Source organism: Nycticebus coucang, chromosome 13 (genome assembly GCF_027406575.1).
Source record: "Nycticebus coucang isolate mNycCou1 chromosome 13, mNycCou1.pri, whole genome shotgun sequence".
Classification (NCBI taxonomy): domain Eukaryota; kingdom Metazoa; phylum Chordata; class Mammalia; order Primates; family Lorisidae; genus Nycticebus; species Nycticebus coucang.
In genome coordinates this window covers 69,871,258-69,887,672 of record NC_069792.1, presented here as the reverse complement: position 1 = coordinate 69,887,672, position 16,415 = coordinate 69,871,258, and the positions used below count along the sequence as shown (strand labels likewise).

The 16,415-nt window shown below is 36.2% G+C and overlaps 1 protein-coding gene across 2 annotated transcripts in view; it reads left to right on the top strand.

The window, feature by feature from the left end:
- The window catches only part of ANGPT1 (angiopoietin 1), a 249,671-nt gene that overhangs the window by 194,561 nt on the left and 38,695 nt on the right, over positions 1-16,415 (top strand). For both annotated transcript variants that reach the window (XM_053559457.1, XM_053559458.1), the window contains exons 6-7: positions 4,953-5,054; positions 14,198-14,364. In XM_053559457.1, the coding sequence (XP_053415432.1) occupies positions 4,953-5,054; positions 14,198-14,364 (269 nt within the window). The remainder of the gene's footprint in view (positions 1-4,952; positions 5,055-14,197; positions 14,365-16,415) is intronic.

Sequence of the window (16,415 nt, the reverse complement as noted above, 5' to 3'; positions counted from 1 at the left end):
ACCAGAGAGCTAATCATCGTTTTATTAGTGATGATTAAGTAGCAGCATTCATAATTTTTGAATAGGAACCTATTACCCCACGTGACATGTGAGTGACACAAGCAAAGATTTATTGTTAGAAAATTAGGTAAATTGATTTCTGTTCTCATTATAAGCAGTCTCACTCCCACCATCCTATGATCTCAGTTTCTTCTATTTGGATACGTCATTGGTATTCTGCCAATCCTATAAAGAGTGGTAAGAAAATTCATATTTATGACTTCCACCCTTCCAAGCAGGCTGTGCTTTGCACTTGCACAGTTTGGTGCTACCCTTGGACGTGCTTAGCCAACATTTTTCTCATAGTAATGCATCCAGAATCTGGCAAGAGTAAGAAACTGAAGGCAACCTGTATAAAAATAGGTTATATTAAAAAAAGGTATGTAAAACCTATATTAAAAAATGGTGAGATATGTATGGTATAGACCAATCAATAGAATTGGGCTCTTTAAGAGAAGTTATAAAACCTATTAACAGAACTTGTTGATCTCTGACTCAGAGCGTTGCAATTAGAACTGCTTTATAGGGATTACTTTGACTGATATTGTTCTATGCCCCCCCCAAAAAAAAGTCTGCAAAAGTTAGAAAAGTGTTATATTTTCAAATGTGGACGCCAATGGTGGTTTTCTAGGATAATTTAATTTTCCAAACAGAAAGGAAATTAGAATTAGGTCAGTTGTACATTTATTTTTTTCTTTTCTATTCCTCTCTGAATTCTCTTCAATGCATGGGGTGGGGAACAGGATTTTTTCTTTCATGTCGTATGTTTCCAAAGCCAAATGCTCTATCTCCAGCTTCGTTTCATCCACAAATCATTAAATAATAACTCTGCTTGTTGTAAAATATTAAAAATTTGTTTCTGAATTTGTAATTCCCCTAATTCTTGGAAAAGAACTATAACAAATGAGGTGAGCCATTTTTCATTTAAGGTTACGGAAAAATAATAAACATCCATAAGTCTAATCATGCCAGTTTGTATGGCACATGAAAGCATAAAAACTATGTGAATCCAATTTCCCCTTTTTGTTTGGGTTTAAACCTCTGTATTATGTTAAAAGGTGTTTAATGCTTGAAAGCTTTGACCTTGCCTGGGATAGGAGCCAGTTCAGTCTTTTCTTGGCTAGAGTTAAGCCCAAGTCATATGATCAATAAATACAACAGGCATAATAAATGGAGCGGGGCCTCGTCCACAGGAAGGCCACTGCCAGATATCACAGACCACACAACACTGGCAAGTTCACGTTTTAAGCCTTTGATGTTTCAAATCTTTCTGAAACCTACCATCTATTTTCTTGACCTTCCTTCATCTGTTAAGTAAATAAATTTTCTGCTGAATAGAAATAACAGTTTTTTGTTTGTCTTTACTAGAATGAATCTAACTACTTAAACATGTACACATACTTATTTCATGCTATATATAGGATATGTAACATATAGGAAAGTAGCATGTTTTTATCAAAGATATCAACATTATTAACTAGAAACTAATAATCAGAATCATAAGGATAGTTTATTGAACTGCTACATATTTTGGTTTTCTATATTCTCATAATAAATTATAAAAATCGTACGCATTGTTATATAACTATAATATATTTAAAATTACATTACAGACATACAGTATATAATACATCATTGAAACACGTGTTATCTCATCAATAAAATGCATCTAAGAGATGAGAATAATGACAGTGCCTCGTAAGTGCCAAACACCATTCTAAAAACTCTATATGCATCGACTCATTTAATCCTCACAAAATATCTAAGAGGCACAGGAAAGAGCAGAGGTGGGATTAGAGTCCAGGCGATGCAGCACTCAAGCTTATGCCCCTAAACGAGGTATCCTTCACCTCTACTGTGCATGTATCCTGTCAACGGCAGTGGTTATCAATGTTGCTATTGGGTCTTCATAAGAACTGTGCAGTGTACAGCCAAAGCCTTAACCTCATGGTACCGCAGCTTCCAACCCTGCAATCTGCCTGCGGAATTTCTATCTGGCTTTCTCACTCTCTGACTATCTAAGAAACACTCTCAGCACATCTTTACATTTACAAGTCACTGGATGTCTCTATTTAAAAGGAAAATTGTCTCTTAAAAGTTTGGGAGTGATTTTAAAACTAAGTGCATAGAATTTTAACAACGTAATGGCAATTAAAAAAAAAAAACAACTATAGAGCATAGTTTCCCCTACACACTCTACATAAATGTAGTAATCCCTTCCTTTGAGTATGTCAATGGACTTCATAGTTTTACAAATATAATTTGAAAGGCTTTCAGGCAATCATTGTCCATTAGAGACAAAAGTCTGGGGAAAGTCATTCTGGAATAACTGGTCAGGAAGAGGAAAATTTAATTGAGAAACTAGGAACATTATTTTCTCCTAGCAAAATGTTTCCTTAATATTTTCATTTCTCCTTATTCTGATTAAAAGTTACTGGTAAAGCTCCACTTGCACCACTTCTCTTAAGTCACCACCTGTGCCCTTTTTAAATTGTGCCATCTGAGGAATTCTTCATTCTCTCTCCCCAACGTTACTAATGGCTCCTACATCCAAATTTAAGTATATATTTTCTTAATTATTATTTATCTTTAATTTTTTGAAACATTTAAGTTGATCACCTCCCCAACCCAAAATGAATCCCCAGCTTTTCTTGGATTTTATTAATGAAGTTTTCCCATTTTATCTTTCCTTATTTCATCTTTATTTATTTGGCAAATACTCATTTAGTACTTGCTAAAGGCTAGTCACTGCTCTAGGTACTGGGGACAGCAGCAAATAAAAAGAAATCCTTTGGTATTTCACCAAAGCCCATCTTGGGGGAACCCGTTCTCCTACACATACATAACTGGGATAGGAGATAGTTCAGTGTTTTCTTGGCTGGAGTTAAATAATTTATACATCTTCATGCTATCAACTACTCCTTTCAAACAGATTCCTTTTAATGATCTTGAATTAGGAAGACATAGGGTTCAAATCCTGAATCTAGTTGAAATCCTAGATCAGGATTTAATACTTTGTATAATTATTAGTTAAGTTACTGAACTACTCTAAACCTTAGGGAATTTTTTGTAACTGCAATGTGGAAATAATAATCCTACCTACTTCCTACAGGATTATTGTGAGATTAAGTTAGAGATTTCATGTAAAGTATTTCAATCATCCAGCATTTAACAAGCGTGTAGTTGTTAATGTCTGTTCCTTTCTTATACCTTTATTCTTTTATCCATATTTTTATCCTTGGTTTTTCTATAGTATACCATCTCTAACCGCTCAATAAACTCCCCTTTTTGGTTATCTGTGCCACCTGAAAGTCTGGGTATCCAAAACTATGGTCCTTCTCTACTCTCACATTAATTCTTTTTCTTAAATTTCTCATTTAGATCATTGTCTCTATAATTTTTCAGGTCATTGGAGTTGCAACTTATGAATTCCATCTCCTTAGTCTTATGAGAGCAGCCACTATTGAAACTTTGAGGGTGTTCGAGTACATGATCTATATTTTATTTATCATAACGTTCCCAGTTATACAATAGAATTGATTTCCAAGAATGCTTGTTGAGTGAAAAAATAAGTGAATGAATGCATTAAAATTAAAGCAGATGAAGGACTGGGTAGAGGTTATATTGAGGACAAAGAACAGGTGCAATAGATTGAAAGTATTAGCAGTACAGGAATGCTGGGGCAGGGCAGGACATTCAAATATCTAATCTTGGAGATGAATAATTCCTAAAGATTGTGAAGACTTACTCCACAGAGAACTGTTGTCAAATCAGAGTAGAGGCCTTGGAAGAGCAGTTGGCTATTTCATATGCCCATGAATAGGCATGTATATCTTAGTTCCATTCATTTTGGGGAAGAAGATGGAAACTTGGTGGAGTAACAGTTCTTGCCATTGCTTTCATACCCTTAGCTGTTTATGACCCAAATGCAATGCCTCAGGAAAAATACTTGAGGTTTGCCCTTAATCAGAGCTGAGCTCTGTGCCCACATAGCTCATCCGGTACTATTGTATCCTATCCACACCTTTAGCCAGCCTTCAACTTGCCTGAGTATTCCGTTGCTGCAGGAATAGCATTCCTCATAGTCTGGCCCTTGAATAATCAAGCTGCCACATTTGTGCTACATCAATGACAGATTGCTCTGCAATGATAATCCCATTATAGGTATGTTCCTCATTCTAGGTGGACTCTGGGGGAAATGAGTCAATTTCTAAATAAATACTCTTGTATTTAGAATAATTAAACTAACCTAAAGTCATTAAAGAGATTTGGATAACTTTTCCACATGTGAAAGAAATATTTGTCCCAGTCAGAAGGGATATGCTATATCACGTTCTCCTGTTATTGCTCATGACTAAAATAAAAGCAAATAATGTATTCGCCATATGCTGAGTACCAAAGCTGGCCCCTAATGTAATATTGAACCACCAGAAATAATTATCGTAGGATGTAAGCATACAGAAGTTAATATATACAGTGAAATATGCAATAGTTAAATATATATGATACTTTAACAATTATTTTTCTGGAAACTTGTTCTCGTTGTATTACAGTTTCAATACAAATTTGAAAGATCTGAGTTTTGTGTGCTGTCTATGAAATGGTCTATAATTTTGAAATCTTCCTTTTGAACATAAAAAAGTGCCTATTTCAATTTAAAAGAAAGACATTTAAATGTTTTATAGTGTGAGACGAAGAATTAATTTTTAGCTAAATGATTAAAATTTCTGTAAGTACCTTATGCACTGTTTGTAGAATTTAATCAGAAACAACTCAAACATGAATGACAGGAGGAAATTACTAATAATATGTCCAAATTAGCATTTTTCAATTTAGTAATTTTTTTTAAATCTTTAGTCATATTCACCGATTTCTATATTGAAACGTATCTGCCTTTATTTTCCCTTTGCCAGGTATTTTGCAATATGGATCTTAATGGGGGAGGCTGGACTGTAATACAACATCGTGAAGATGGAAGTTTGGATTTCCAAAGAGGCTGGAAAGAATATAAAATGGTAAGATGGAAGAATTTACAGAGGTTTTTGATGTTTGATTTGAGGTTACCTTTACCATACTACATGATAAACCTTCACATTTTTAGGGGTTTTTTGAGGTACTTTTAGAAAGTAACTCAAAAAAGATGACACATTAGTTGCATTGTTTTCATTAGACACAAAATACTCATAAATCATTTTCAATAAATGATTTCCATGTGTGCATAAGAAAGAAAAATACATTACTGAAATTATATGGTGAACTCTTGTCTGTCTTTATTCCTAGCTGAATAATGGTGGGGGAAGCTAGAACTCAGACCTAGACTAGGTACATGACCCAGGACAAGAGAGTTGTGCAGAACCACAGGCTGTGGAATGGAGTGCCCCATAACATTGACCTCACTCATTTGCCTGGCAGGTGACTGGCAGCTCCTCCCTGTGACCTTTCCCTGTGGCTGGGCAGGGCTTTTCCCAGAGTCTTCAGACATCTTATGTTGCAATTAACATCCCCCAACCACAGCACAAAAATAGTACCTTTCAGGCCTTTAAAAGTCTCATTAGACCCCAAAATGGTACAGTGCTACTTCTGCTAAATTCTGTTGTGATAATTGATCACTGGACCAACTCAGATTCAAAGCAAGAGGAATACACAAAAATATAAAATGTAAGGCATAGTTCACTGAGGTCTCCAAAATTACAGTAGACATTACCATTGTCACCATTATCATGATAGCTAACCTTGTCAAGGTTTTGCCAGCCCTATCTATAAATTCTTATCTAATTTTTCATACAACCCAATTCTCTAATCCTATTCCCATTTTGAGAGGAAAATGAAATTAAGGAGATCAGTTTTTCCACATAATATAGTAGATGATTGAAATCATCCATAATCCAATAAGCACATAGTCAATGTCTCCAATATTAACTATAACACCTGCTCACAGAATGTTGGGCACAGTAATGGAGGAGGATCTTTATTTATGGATTGACTCTCATACTTTCACTTCTAAAACTTCTAGATAATTCTTGTCTTGGCATTTTGACAAATTTCTCTCTCAGAAAGTAAAGAAAAAGGTGATAAAAATGCTCTACCAGTTCTGTTTTGATATTCTTGTAGACAATGTGTAAAAACTGTGGTTGGTTGTCATCACAGTTTACTCAATGGGTTCATAGTTGGTCAAACGACAGTAAGCAAAGATTTCTAATACGTGGATGGAGGTCTGTAGTGATCTCATTATGTCGACTACAGATAATTGAACGCTCTGAAAGCATGTTAAAAAAAATTTGGAGTTGCTCAAAGCAGGAATCTTGATGTATTCAATAAACCATAAACTCAAGACAGAAATGTGGGCTAAAGCAACAAGAAAGAATTCCAGACACAAACGTAAAATCTTTCACTTAGATTAAAAATATAAAAAAGTTAACTTTGAGAATATAGGATAAATGTGACAAATTGGTTTAAGAACCTAGCATTTGAAAGATAAATTTATTTGGCTGTGAGTTCATTTTGGGCTTTTGGCTACTAACAAACACATATTAATGCACTCAGTCTACATTAAAATCAATTTTTGGGTAACAAAAAATACATAACTCACTGGTGTCTGCTATGATCTGATTATATTAAGAATATACTAGAGGTTTGCAAACAAGTGAACTTATCTTAGAGGTTAAAAGCAGGATGGGAAGAATCTGGAAATTAAGTTTGAAGCAGATGAATACCTGGAGAAAACAAGAATTCATCACCAACATGTCTGATAGCTATTTTTATTAGCTAGAGGAAGGTATGTAGTATGGAGCCTTCTATTCAAACTGTGGCCTAGAGACCAATAGTGTTAACATCATCTAGGAACTTATTAGAAATGCAGAATCTCAAGCTCCACCCCAGATTTACTGAATTAGAAACTTCATTTTAACACTGCTTTGGAGGGAAGTTCAATAATGAATGGAAGAACATTCAAAGAGGCAAATTTTGGCTAAGTCTAAACAAAGCTCCCCAGTGGTTAATTCTAACATGAAATGGACTGCCTACTGAGTGGCAAACTCTTCCTGTCTTCATTGGAAACACTGCCGTAGAAGGTAGGTCATCATCTTTGAAGATTGTTACGGAGAATTCGAATTTTGAGTTAGAGTCTCAGGCTTCTTTTTGCCTATGGAATCCTAAAAACACATGAGGAGAAAAGATTCTCTCAGTTCTACAAGAGGACTTTGAATTGTATTTATATTAATAATTTGAGTCTCCGTTCTGCCATTTACAGGTGGAGTGGTTTTTGGCATACCTCAGCTTTCTCACTCTTTAAAATAGAGCGATAATAATGCCACACCTGCCCTGCAGAGACATGATGAGGACTAGAAATAATATAAGTAAAGCACTTTGGCACATTGAATTTTCAATGAACAGTAGTCATTGTTATTATCCAAGATTAAAACTTCAAAGACTGCAAAAATTTTACTTACCTCTGCCTAAAGTATTATTTTTCAAACCGCCTTAATTCGTGATTACTTTTACCACTAAAATAAGATGTAAAGAAAATATCTGAGAATCAGACTATAGATACAGATTCAGCCAAATACATCAGTACTGAATTGAATGACAATAGAAAAATAAATATTATCATTGTGGTGATGTTTCCAAAATGGTGAATTATTAGCTGTAAACATCTGCAGCTTTGGCAAGCGAGGCATGTTAAGTAAGGGATACTGACTAGTTAAGTATGAGATCAATTCATGTCCTGTAGATATTTAACAAATATATCCATTTCAGAGCAATATTTTTTCATTATTAGAACAAGTCTGAAATTACTCCTTTAATCACAGTTTTTTATGGTGTTTACCTCATCCACTCTTTTAAATAAAAAAGACTTCTGTGCTTTATTCAAACTTGAAACATTGATCAGTTGAGTGTCAATTCTGCATTGTCAAAAAATGAGATAAGCTCCAACATTCTGAAATACTCTGGCAAAAATGAAGCTCGAGTTTAGTTTTGATTGAAAAAATTCATCATATGTTTCAACTTGGTTGTCCATGATATAAAATGTTTGTTATTTTTCTCCAATGCCTTTCTTTCCCCTAAAGACAGAATAACAAGACTCTACCAGGCCTGGATACAGACTCCTGCCGGCTCTTGTCAGTTACACCTACCTCTATCCCCTTCAGATAGAGGGTTCTTCAGCTTAGGGTACATCTCCTTAGGGAAAGCAAGATCTTGGCAGGCACCACTTGGTTCTCACTTTTGACCAGTCTACTATCCTATACACTAGGATACTGGACTTCTTCCTTGGGTATTCAGTGTAGAAATAAAGTTTTATTTTTTTCTTCATTTCTGTCTTTCTTCTCTCTTTCCCTTCATCATGGTTACTATCAATGGGCTGCCTCTTACTTCATCAGATTTCCAGAAAAATAGATTAAAGTTATGCATGAAAATTACAGATACATGTTATATATTATCATTATTAATTTTAAACCTCTCAGTATGGAAGATTTGCAGTTTATTTGAATTTTAACATTGACCTTAAGCCTACAAAAGCCTTTTACCTAAGTTTTGTTTTCCTTCAACCTTCCTTATTAGGAAATTCAGCAAAGATGTTTGCTGAGAGAAGAAGTCTGGGGTGGGCTTTTTAATGAGGCACTTAGGAAACTATATTAACCCTTCAAACCATAAGGATACCATTTACTGGCCTCCAGCAATAACACTTATCAGCAGTACTTTTGCATATAAAGCCCAGGGAAGTGTTCCAGGTAGGACCCTGAGCAGCCTGCTTTGTACTGCATTAGGCCCTGGAGACAAATTTCCTTTGTTTTGAAAAGAATTATCCCCATAACCAAAGCTTCCTTAGAAAGCTTCAGTCTAAGTACCATATATTCTGGGAGTTCTTTGTTTCTGGAGAGAAATTAGAGCTTATTTTCAACTGCATTTTAACATCTTCGCATTATAAAGAGAAAATGTATAACATGTTACAAATGTTTAAATAAAAAATGATTTTGCTCTTTCTTGGGCCATTCCAATAGATGTTCTGTTTAGATGTATGTTAAGGCATCTTTGGAAAGCCACAGCTTGGTCTTATCTGTTTTCCTTAATAATTTGTATGAAAAAAGATGAAACCCGAAAGAAATACATGGACTGTCTGGTTTCAATTTTGCTTCATCTATAAAAAGTCAACACTTCCTGTGAGCATGAACAGACAAAACAAATAGAGTATCACAGACAATTATTTTATTAACTTGGAAAGGAGCAAACCAAAATTGAGCATTTCTTCAGGTTTTGGCAAACACGAATGAATGTTGGTGTTTTCTCTGCGTACATTTTTTTTTTTTTGAACATGATGTGCCTTTTAAGGCCAATTTTAAATCAACATTCATTTAGATTACATGTCACTGTCTTTACCCCCCTTTTATTAAAGTACTAGAGAAGAAATAAAATTGATTGATGTTATTATCTCCATTACGGTATCAACATTTTTCATGTGATAGTGATTTGGCATCACTAAGCATAGTTTTTTTATGGAAGTTATGGCATAGAGTCCTTGGTTTTATTCATGAAAAAGAAGAAATTCCGTTTTATTACTATTACTTCCTCATTTATTGCTGCTTTTTCAGTGTCAGCACAAAATTTGTAGAAGCTTTTATTTTTATTTTTAGGAATGTTACAGGCTACTTGGGATAAAATAAAGATTGGTGGTAAATTCTCATGTGCAATAAGTGTAAAACTATTTGGGGGGATAGCATTGGCTATATCTGTATTTTAGGCATGAATATGAATTTTTTTTAAGGACAGTCAAATATATACAATCAAAAATTTCCTCTCCATATGGAGATCAGTATGAAGATGGGGGTCTAAAACCTGCCTTTTCCCTCAGATATTTTGATTTGATGAATATAATTCTTTTAGATTTTTCACTCGGAATAGTATTCCACATCATATATAATTGGTTCTCCAGTTTTGTTTCATAGCAGACTTACCTGTGGAACCTTTTAAATGTACAGATCTTTAAGCCTACTCCAGACATATTGAATCAGAATCTCCAGGGGGGAACTACGTCACGTTGCACAATTGTTTCTGATATGTACTCCTGGTTGAAAGCAACGGTCACAACTATGAATTATTATGGTGTGAGGCCTTCAAAATGACCTCTTTTGTAGATCCTAAAACCTGCGAGATGTGGAAAGAGAGGAAGTAAAAGAAGTAGGACCAAGGGAGAGCTGACACAAGTGCTCTTTTTTTGAGACAGTGTCTCACTCTCTTGTCCCAGTAGGGTGCTATGGCGTCACAGCTCACAGCAACCTCAAACTCCTGGACTCAAGCAATCCTCTTGCCTCAGCCTCCTAAGCAGCTAGGACTACAGGTGCTGCCCATAACACCCAGCTGTTTTTGGAGACAGAGTCTCACTCATGCTCAGGCTCATGTCCAACTCCTGAGCTCAGGCAATCCACCCGCCTTGGCCTCCCAGATTGCTGGGATTACAAGCATGCGCCACAGGGCGTGCGCCACAGGCGCGCTTCGGCCTTAGGAAGCAGAGGTAAGAATGAGGAAGTAGTCTATGCTCTCATCCGTACTATAGTTTAGCCCCAATTGCAATAAGTTGGTTTTAATTTCTTATTTAAGAATTCATTTATTGAATTAAAATGACAACATTCAGTTGTATAAAGCAACACTCAATTTATTATAATAATACATTAGTCTCTAGAACCTGAGAGCCTTTTAAATAATTACTTCACTCTTCCACTACTAATTTTCAGGCTAGGACAACACCCTGGATTATTTTTGTTTTCTTTTTCATACAAAGTGGAAAGGAAGCTGCTTACCCATGAATAGCTCACAGTCTTGTGGAAGGGAGGCAGCTGAATGGAAAATCACTGTGTATTGTGATATAGCTCTTTTTTTGGCAGTTTTTGGCCAGGGCCAGTTTTGAACCTGCCACCTCCAGTATATGGGGCTGGCGCCCTACTCATTGAGCCACAGGCGCCACCCTGTGATATAGCTTTTAACTGTAACAATAACTAGGTTTTTAAGTGCTTTATGTGTATCTGCATTCAGTTAAGTGCTTTAGGGATGTTATCTCTTTTCATTCTCATGACATAATATATGGAAACGATGTTTTTAATCCCTGTTTTTCAGACAAGGAAACTGAGGCTCTGAAGTGAAGTTGAAGGCTCCACAGCATCTATGTGGCAGATCAAGGCTTCAGTTTGGGGCAGAGATAAGAGGGAGAGGTTACTTAATCCAAGCCAAGCCTTTGTTCCTATGTGTCAGATCTCTGGTCATGCCTGATAAATTATTCAACAGACAGTTTACTAATGTGGGAACCCATTTCCCTTCTTTCACGTATTTTTCTTCTTCACGATGAAACGTCATTTCTGCCTCGCTGCACTGACTATCAGAAGGGTTCCTCCCTACTCTCTCTCTCTAACAGTTGTTTTAGATCACTGTAGTCAAAGATCTTGCTCCCACAACCAGGCATGTTTGGACAGTTTTTTGGAAAGTTTCTTGAGATAGAATTTGAGTTTCTAAAGGCAAATTTCACTGGTTTCTTTTTAGTTGTTTCTTCCTGAAAGGAGAAAAGCAGACTGTTTAGGGAGGGATATTTATCTCTACTCAGAGAGATGTCCAGGCCTGCACGTCAGGACAGAGTGGAGGTTCTTACAGGAATGATGATCACGCTTGTCCATTTCAGAGGATCACCCCACATCACTGCACTTTTTCCTGGGGAAGCTGGAGAGTTTTAGCCACACAATGCTTTCAGCAGCATGGAAATATGTGACCCAAAACTTAACATGCCAGCATTCCCAGCCTCTCTATTCACATTTAGTGTAATTGTTGAATCCCTTCTCAGTGACTAGAGAATAGAGGATCATCAGGTGGCTACAAGGAAGGTTTTCACATGTCTGAGCTGAAAAAAGTGCCAGGGAACTCCCTGTGGTCCTCTTGTTCTTCCCAGGGGTGCTGCAATTGAGAAAGTGCTAATTCTTTGACTTTCAGCCCCCTGCAACTTTCTGTTTTGCTTAATGCGCTGGAGAAGGTCAGCTGTGCTCTTCTCCCTGGTATTCAGCACCAGCTGCCATAAAAGCATATAAAATTCTTAGCACATGTGAAATTGGTCTAATATTTCCTGCCACCGTGGAACTTCACAAAGTCTGACTTAAGCATCTTAAGAACAGAGGAACAAGAAGCCAATGGAATACTAAGCTCAATGAATCCTGCGTGGCATTGCAGGTGCACCGTCTTCAGAACAGTATAGCCCATTGCAATCTTGACCAAGGGTATTCAGTGAAGCAAAATACTAAGTTACATTTGGTAATAACTTTAAAAATGTGCATACATACGTTAATATATTCCATTTTAACTTTAAATCTAAAATACATATGTTCATTTACACATTTTTTAACACAGAGCCAAAGCCTGAAATTCTAGGTCACTGGGTGTTTCATAGAATTTACCTACACATAGAATGCATGCAATCTCAAATTTCAGTTTCTTCTTTGTACCTAAAGACACATGGCAAGGCCAGATGCAGCAGCTCCTGTAATCCTAGCACTCTGGGAGGCCGAACTCAAGGATTGAGTGTAAGGAGTGTAAGACCAGCCTGAGCAAGAGCGAGACCCCATCTCTACCAAAAAAAAAATAAAAACCTAGCCAGGCATCGTGGTAGGCACCTGTACTCTCAGTTACTCTAGAAGCTGAGGCAAAGGATCGCTTAAGCCAGAGTTTGTGGTTGCTGTGAGCTGTGGTGATACCATGGCATTCTACCCAGGGCTACAGAGTAAGACTCTATATCAAAAACAAACAAATAAAAAAAGATACATACCAAGCAGTTTAAATTAATAATTCTTTAAAAACTTTATTATTTTTCCCATCTTTTAGAGTCTCAACAATATCTAATTCAAAAATCTTTAGTAATTTTCTTTTATTTAGCAAAGCTAGATATTTAAGTTAGGTTTTATAAAATAAATATAAATCTTATTTCACTAATACTTAACTTATTTACATAACATAAATATTATTACAATAACAGAACTGGTACAAATGAGTATGGTTCAAAATGCCTTTGGTAAGTAACTGGGTTGGTAGAGGCAGTGGGAACACAAGTGATTATGGTTCAGCTGGACCCTCTAAGAAATGTTTCCCTGAGATACCTCCATAACGTCTACAACAAGATGATGTTTTAAGGTTACTTTTCTAAATGTAATTGCAAAGTGCTATAATATTTTGTATAACTTCCTTCCTTCCCACCTTCCTGCCTCCTTCCTTCTTTCTTCTGTTCTCTTTTCTTTGAACTTAATGGGCACTTACGGAGTTCCCGATTATGGCAGCTCTCTCTATGAGTTTTTAATTCACAAATACAACACAGCTTCTATCATCAAAGGTGATCACGATATGCTCTGTAAGGCAAATGTGTAGATTAAGAATGACATTGAACTTTAAATATTACCAAGAAGTACTTTCTGAGGCAATTGTGAATACTAAAAATCTAGAATGCCAACCATTTCTTAGGATTATTTTCCTATCACTAACATCCCTAACATTAAGAGTTGTCTTTGGTGGGGGGGGGCTTTTTTTCCCCTCCCCTCAAAGAAACTATTTTGAATACTTAACAACCATGACTTCCCCAAAGAGAACAATAGAGCTATATTGAGTACAGATGCAAAGCAGTCAGCTAGATTCACTCAAGAGCTCTTATGAGACAGCCTTCTGCAGCAGCACCCAGATCCCTGCTGGTGAAGCATGATAAGTGATTATGTAATAGTCATGGATTTACAGGTTTGCTTGTACACGTTTAAAAATGAGAACATAAAGTTCCAAACATCAAGGGTCTAGTAAATCTACAGATTTATTATAGGAGCATAATTGGAGATGCAAATAATAACAAAATAATAATATTTAAATAACTTAATAAACTTATTAAGCAGATTTACCTATACTAGAACATCTTATCCACACTGAATTGAATAGTAGAGCTGTAATAAGAAGTAGAAGCCTCCATGGAAAGAAATATAGCAGGAAAGTATTGAAATAAGTCAATAATTTGTAAAAAAAAAAAAAAAGTTAATAAAAATGTGAAAGAAATACCTTTACTTTTAAATGATTTTTTATTATTACTCAGTAACTAGTTGATGCTAAACATGAAAAGAGTCTTCTAAAGTAACAATCATATCTCTGTCCTCTGTCCTAGGGTTTTGGAAATCCCTCTGGGGAATACTGGCTGGGCAATGAGTTCATTTTTGCCTTAACGAGTCAGAGGCAGTACATGCTGAGAATCGAGCTGATGGACTGGGAGGGAAACCGAGCCTATTCCCAATACGACAGATTCCACATAGGAACTGAAAAGCAGAACTACAGGTAAGCCATGCGTCAGTGTAGCTTGACTGCCCTTGATCTAGCCACTTAATAGTTTTAGTAGAAAAGTGTGAATAAAAGGTAATGAGAATCATCCTTCAAAATAGGACAAATAGGGTTGATTGCCTAGGCCTGTAACAAAGAGTACAAAAAAGGCCACAAAGATGTCTTCAAATCTTAGTTTCCATAGGCTGACTTTGATGTCGGTGCAAATTTTAGAGGATGGTGAGTTAAATTAGGGTTAGGGTTATGGTGGTTGTGGTGTTATTGTTATGAAGGTGCAGTGAATTCGTACATATAAAACTGATAATGGAAATGACTCCAACTCACTGGCTTAAAATCAATGATCTCTCCCTTTCCTAGTTCTACTTGTTTTTATTTTCCTTTCTTAAATTACTATTTTTTTCAAGTTATCTTGAAGAAGGGAAGAGGAAAATTTTATTTATTTGAATAATTGATAGAAAAGAAAAGGCTTCATTTAGAAGGATTTTTGTAATTAATCTAAAGAGAAAAAGTAAATTCAAATAATGACATCAATCTAAATAACACATCACTGAAGACATAAAAATAGATAAACTGTACATTTCATTGTAAAAGTTTCTGATTTTTTTTTTTTTATGAGCAACATCTATACTAGGAAAAAAAAATATGGCAGGGAAATAACGTGATGTGGTACGTTCATTCCACAGACACTGACAGTGTTATTTCTGTGTTCCAGGACTACTGGGCACTGGTGATTTAGTGATCAGTGATGAACTCTGTAGTCTTACAGGTCTCACAGTTGAGCTTTGTTACTAACTAGAGCAATAAAAAACTGGCTTAAGAACACGTTAGTTCCTTTATGTCACTGATCATTAATGCACCACCTGATACATAGCATGTTCCTAATGGCTTATGCCAGTTTTATAATCAGTAAATTAGAGTTGCCGTGAAGTTCAACAATATTGTGACAACTCTACATCTGTCACGGGAATAACGATTGTGTGCATTAAAAGGTTGGCATGTTGCTTCCCATAAATCACAACCAAAGCCTGGTGTATTTATTTATTTATTTATTTCTAAACCTGTGTGGTTATCTCCTCATAGTCTGACTGTTTCCGCTGCTTATTTCTTTTCAAGATACACCAATCGTTAGGGGCTTGCATCTGCATCTTTTCATAGCACAACTTACTTTATTGTAATGGATTACATGTGGGATTGGTGCCTTGGAGACATTATAATCATTTTCTTAACAAATGGTAGTGATGTCACTACAACAGAGGATGAGAAATAGATCTAAAGAGTTGATGATCTCATGAGGGCTGAGGGGAGAGCAGGCGTGTACTTAATGGCAGTTCAAGAAACCGAAGAAGAGACATTTATAAAATGCAATGGGGTGTAAGGAGAAATGTTTCCAAGGAGGTCAATATTTTAAGAGTTTTAAAACAAGAAAAACCACTGTTAAACATCAGGGGTACTCTTACGTAAATGTTTGGACCTGAAACTTGAAACTATATGAATCTTGGCTGATATCAGACAGCCTGACAATAGGACTGGCAAATAGTCTAGTTCTTTTCTAGGCTCCCGGAGAATTTGCTTTGGTTCTCTTCCAAAATGTCTCTCAGTTCTCCATGGGTAGTTTTTTTTTTTTTTTTTGTGTGTGTGTGTGTGTGTGTGCATATGTACGCACAGGTGTATGCATGTATATATGCAAGTGTGTGAGGCTTGGGTAGCATTAGGGAGACAAAGTCCTTGGGAAGGTTTATAAGGACAGTTGTCATCTGCAGTAGGCTTCAGGGTGTGTGGCATGAATGTTACTCTGCATTTGTATGAGCAAGGAGCATTTAGCTCCTCTCACGGTGCCTTCCTCCCCTCAATCAGCAGTCCCCACTTCTTTGGCAGCTGTGTGATTCTGTGTCCTTGTCCACGTGATGGGTCTATAATCAAACAATAAGTCTTCCCAGCTAGGGTGACGCATATACCCTAAAATCACCATTTTTCTATCTTCAGAGAATTGTGAGCCTGAAGAATCAAAATTGTAAAAATGATTTAATTCCAAACCTCTGGTGTTAGAG